Below are 5,146 nucleotides of genomic sequence, written 5' to 3'. Positions count from 1 at the left end.
CGGGCGGGACCAGACCGGGCCGGGGGCAGCAGCGGGGTCGGACCGGGAGCAGCGCTGAGCCGGGCGGGACCGGACCGGGCGGGTCGGGCGGGACGGGGCCCGGAGCAGCGCTGAGCCGGGCGGGACCGGACCGGGCCGGGGGGAGCGGCGGGGCCGGGCCCGGAGCAGCGCCGAGCCGGGCGGGACCAGACCGGGCCGGGGGCAGCAGCGGGGTCGGACCGGGAGCAGCGCTGAGCTGGGCGGGCTCGGCGGCGGCCCCACCGCCCGCAGGGCCCTGAGCTGTCCCGGGAGGAGAAGCTGCAGCTGCGCAAGGAGAAGAAGCAGCAGAAGAAGAAGAGGAGGAACGAGAAGGGGCCGGGAGCGGAGCCCCCCGAGCCGGGCCCGGCCCCTGCCGTGGGGCTGCCCCATGGAGAGAGCCCTGCGCCCCACAAGGAGAGCCCTGCGCCCCATGGCGAGAGCCCCACGGCCAATGGTGAGAGCCCCCACACGCATCCCTGCCCCATGGGGAGACCCCTGCCCCACGCAGCCCCATGGGGAGACCCCCTTGCCTCACAATGATAGCCCTGTGCCCTACCACGAGACCCCTGGCCCTCAAAGGAACCTCCACACACATCCCTCACATCATGAGACTCCCCCCACACCATAGGGTGACGCCCCATAAGAAACCCCTGCCCCACAGGGAGCCCTGCCCTCGCCTCCCACAGCCCCCACACATCTCACATGTCCCACAGGGAGCCCCCCAGCCCCACGCCGCCCCTCCTGCCCGCTGGGCTCAGGCTCCCCCTGCTCCGCAGCAGCAGCGGCTCCCGCCGCGGCGGCCCCGGCCAACGGCCCCGGTGGCCCCGAGAAGCTGGCGGGGGGCAGAAGCAAAGCGGAGCTGCGCGCGGAGCGCCGCGCCAGGCAGGATGCGGAGCGGGCGCAGAAGCAGGCCAGGCGAGCGGAGCAGAGCCACGGCGCGGCGCCGGGCAGGGGCAGGCCGGGCCTCGCGGAGACGCCGGGCGGTAGGGCCCCAGCACTGGTACTGGCACGCGCCGCCCCCASAGCACCGGCACGCGCTGCAGCTCCTGCTCTCCCGCAGCGCCCAAGCGGCTGCCCGAGCACGTGCAGGTGGACGACCCCGCCGTGCAGAGGAGGCTGGCCAAGAAGCTGGAGCGCCAACAGGTGGGGTGGCCGCGACACCGGGCAGCACCGGGGCGCCTCGGTGCACCCCGGTACGCACTGCGGCGGCGCTGGTGGCGCCGAGCGAGCAGGGAGGACACTGCGTGAGCCCCGTGCCCCTGTCTGCCTGCAGGTGCCTCTGAGACAGGACTACGGCACCAAGGTCAACCTGTTCTCCCACTTGCACCAGTACAGCCGGAATAAGCCGCTGACTCAGCAGATGAGGCAGGTGGCCAGCGCGGGCTGGGCTCGCAGCTCCGCTCCAGCCGGTCGCTGCAGGACGTGCTGGGGGAAAGGGCTGTGCTTGGCGTGTAGACTTGGGGCACCGGGGCTTTGGGGGTGCTGGCCGCTTTGGGAGGGGCAGCGGGTTGTCCTGTCTGGAGATAAGGGAAACTGTGGGCAAAGAGGCTGTGCAGGCAGCGCATAACGTGGTCGTGAGTGATGCAGCGAGCAGCAACCTGGAGACACCGCTGGGGCACGGCACCATCCGCTGTCCCCGGGCCGCCACGTGCGCTGACGGCCTTGTCTCCTTCCCTGCAGCATCCCCTCCACGGTGATCCATCCGGCTGTGGTGCGCCTCGGCCTCCGGTACTCGCAGGGCATCATCAACGGCTCCAACGCCCGCTGCATTGCCCTGCTTGAGGTCTTCAAACAGGTACCGCGGGCGCTGCGCCGGGACAGGCACCTCTCCCTCCTCCCCATCCCACAGCCGGCAGCGGGGACATCCTTCCCTCCCGGCCCTGCGGCGGTGCCACCGCTGCAGCTTGCGCGTCCTGCACCCTCGGTGCTGCCCCGTGCCCAGCATCGCCCCACGTGGATCGTCCCTGGGAGCTGGTGGCCGTGGCAGCGCTGGGATTAGCGGAGCGAGCACCCCGCGTTCTCCCGTCCCTCTCGTCCCAGCTGATCCGGGATTACGTGACTCCCCCCAACGAGGAGCTCTCGCGGGACCTGGTGGCCAAACTGAAGCCGCACATCAGGTGAGGGCTCCGGAGCGGCGGCTCCGCCAAGCATGGCCTGAGTGCTGCCCCACGCAGCCCGGCTCTCCCAGGGTGCTGCTGCTCCGGCCTCCCTGCCGCTCCTGGCCCTTTGCACCCTCCTGCCGCCATGGGCTGCTCCAGCTGAGCCCGGTGCCTCTCCACAGCTTCCTCAACCAGTGCCGGCCGCTCTCCGCCAGCATGGGCAACGCCATCAAGTTCCTCAAGAAGGAGATTTCCTGCCTGCCTGACACCCTGCGAGAGGAGGAGGTGAGCACATGGCCTTCTGCACACAGCCAGCTCCGCTGCAGACCGAGGGGACAGGGACACTGCAGGGTGACCCAGCAGAGGGGACGGGTGCACATGGAGCAGCCTGCGCGGACACGGGACCCGTTGCCACCCGCTGCGGCCCTGGGGCCACAGCCAGAGCTGCTCCCCCTCCAGCAGGCACAGCGGATCGGGACGGGCCGCAGTGATGCCGGGGGCAGGTACCTTGGTGCTGGTGGGACGAGGTGCCGCGAGCAGGCGCGGCCGCAGTGACAGCTCCCGCTGCAGTGCCTTGAGCGCCGGCTGCAGCGCCGGCTGGCAACCCCTGTGGTGCCGTGTCAAGAAACAGCTCGAATGGCCATGGGAAACACGGGAGGTTCCAGCGGCACCATCCCACAGCACCGGGCAGAGCTGCCGGCGCCTGAGGTACCCGTGTCCCCAGGTCACCCCGCAGCCAGCGTGCGGTGTGGGCAGAGCTGTGTATGGAGATGGACCCGTTTGTCAGTGCAGGGAGCTCCCCGAGGGCTGCGGGGTGCCCATGCAGACCTGGCCACAGGTGGCGTGGCCAGCGGGCAAGGAGAGGGTCTGCAAAGGCCTGAGCAGCAACGGCCGCAGCAGCGGCAGCCACGAGTCCCCTGGGCAGCCGGAGCAACCCCCACGCGGCCCAGGGCTCCTGGGGACGCGGTGGGAGCTGCTCTGCTCCATCCCRGCACGAGGAGGTGCCCACGGGCAGGGCTGGCCTGGGCGGTGAGGGGCACAGTCGCACCGCCGGTGCCAACATCCCTCCCTAGGCCAAGGAGAAGCTGCACGGCCTTATCGACAAGTATTTGCGGGAGAAGATCGTCCTGGCRGCTGAAGCCATTTCTCGCTCTGCCTTCGAGAAGATCAAGGAGAAYGACGTGATCCTGGTGTATGGCTGGTAAGAGCGGCGGGCAGTGAGGGGCCGGGCGCTCGCTCAGCCCGGCGGCACCCTCAGCAGCCCCTCACAGCTCCTCGCTCGTGAACCGCACGCTGTGTGACGCCCACGGGCAGAAGGGCCGCACGTTCCGCGTGGTGGTGGTGGACAGCCGCCCGCGGCTCGAGGGCCGTGCCACGCTGCGCTGCCTTGTGCGCCGTGGCATCCGCTGCACCTACGTCATGATCAACGCCATCTCCTACGTGCTGCCTGAGGTGAGCGGGGGGCCTGCGGGTGCGGGACGGGCACAGGGCCGTGTAAGGCTTTCACGGCTCCCTGGGTGTCCCTCACAGGTGACCAAAGTGCTGCTCGGCGCCCACGCGCTCCTGGCCAACGGCTCAGTGATGTCCCGTGTGGGGACATCACAGATCGCGCTGCTCTCCAAGGCTTACAACGTGCCTGTCCTCGTGTGCTGCGAGACCTACAAGTTCTGCGAGCGGGTGCAGACGGACTCCTTTGTCTCCAACGAGCTGGGTAGGGCTGCGTCCTGGTGCCACTCCTGCTGCCTCACCCTGGCAGGACGAGCTGCCCACTGTGCCCTTTCCCAGGGGAGCAGGACCCCCGGCAGAGGGTCATGCCTAGGTGCCTCCAGCAGGAGGAGGGCCACAGTGCCTGTCCCTTCCCAGGGCCTGTGGGCTGCATCTCTCCCTCTCTCGGCAGATGATCCCGATGACCTGATCGTGCCGCGGCAGGGCCAGGCCCAGCTCAGCGGTTGGGCAGAGAACAAGTCCCTGCGCCTCCTCAACCTGGTGTATGACGTGACACCACCTGAGCTGGTGGACATGGTCATCACTGACTTGGGCATGATACCCTGCACCTCGGTGCCGGTCGTCCTGCGTGTCAAGAACGTGGATCAGTGATAGGGGCCACTCCACTGCCCCTGAATAAAGCAGTGCCCCCCATGGCCCTTGTCTGCCTCTGGGTCACCCCCGTGGTGCTCCACATTTGCTGCCCAGGAAAGGGCCAGAGGGGATGGACAGGCCAGGAGTGTGGGGAGGGGGGAGAAACAGGGCCTGGAGGGACCCGGCTGGCAGGGTCCAGCGCCCAGGGAGCAGGACACGGGGAGGGGATGGGACCGAGGGCGGCCCCAGACCCGGGTCCACCGGCGCCGCAACCGCAGCCCGCGCAGAGCCGCCGGCGGAGGGAGGAGTCATCCTGTGGGGGCGTGGCCTCTAGGCGGATGGGCGGGGCTATGCAGATGAGCGCAGTGGATACGGAGGAACCCGTGGCTGGGGGGGGGGGTCAGGCACGGAGGGGGCGCGTTTATGTAAATACAGCCCGGCAGAAGGACAACGGGACATGCGCTGGTTGCAGGCTAGGGGGCGGGTTCAGAGGAGGCGGAGGCGTGTCCATGCAGATTAGTACCCGCGCGCGCGCTGCACGCCGGGACACTCAGACGCGGGGCGACGCGGCGGCTTCGCGGGGCCGCATGAGATGGTTCAGCGCGCGGAGAGGCGGATGGTGTCGCTGTGGAACAGCCGGGCGTCGCGGGGCCGCGGCAGCGGCTGCCCGGGGCTGCGGAGCGAGGGCGGCGGGGCCGCCGAGGCCGGGGGCGGGGCGAGGGACAAGGGGGCGTGTCTATGCAGATGAGAGATGCTGGCCTCAGGTCCGCGGCGCGCGCAGAGAAGACATGAGTGTGTCCATGCAGATTAGGCGCCGCGCGGAGCACGCCGGGACACTCGGGCGCGGGGYGGCGCGGCGGCTTCCCGGGGTCGCGCGGGGCGGTCCCGCGCGCGGAGAGGCGGGTGGTGTCGGGGCGGGTGTCGGTGCGCGGTGTCGGCGCGGGGGTGTT

General features: G+C 70.3%; 1 protein-coding gene across 1 annotated transcript; it reads left to right on the top strand.

Annotated features, from left to right (window-relative positions):
• The first annotated feature begins 460 nt into the window (after positions 1–460).
• On the top strand, positions 461–4,252 carry EIF2B4 (eukaryotic translation initiation factor 2B subunit delta). The gene is made up of 10 exons (XM_026047235.1): positions 461–472; positions 1,079–1,161; positions 1,292–1,383; positions 1,699–1,813; positions 2,059–2,135; positions 2,300–2,402; positions 3,191–3,318; positions 3,389–3,569; positions 3,648–3,828; positions 4,015–4,252. The coding sequence occupies exons 3-10, from the start codon at positions 1,379–1,381 to the stop codon at positions 4,212–4,214; spliced, it is 990 nt and encodes a 329-aa protein (XP_025903020.1). The 5' UTR covers positions 461–472; positions 1,079–1,161; positions 1,292–1,378; the 3' UTR covers positions 4,215–4,252.
• Positions 4,253–5,146: the final 894 nt, after the last annotated feature.

The sequence above is a fragment of the Nothoprocta perdicaria genome, unplaced genomic scaffold (assembly GCF_003342845.1).
Source record: "Nothoprocta perdicaria isolate Ctin4 unplaced genomic scaffold, notPer1 scaffold_484, whole genome shotgun sequence".
NCBI lineage: Eukaryota > Metazoa > Chordata > Aves > Tinamiformes > Tinamidae > Nothoprocta > Nothoprocta perdicaria.
Note: the sequence above shows the minus strand (reverse complement) of the source record. Positions and strands in the feature narration are given on the sequence as shown.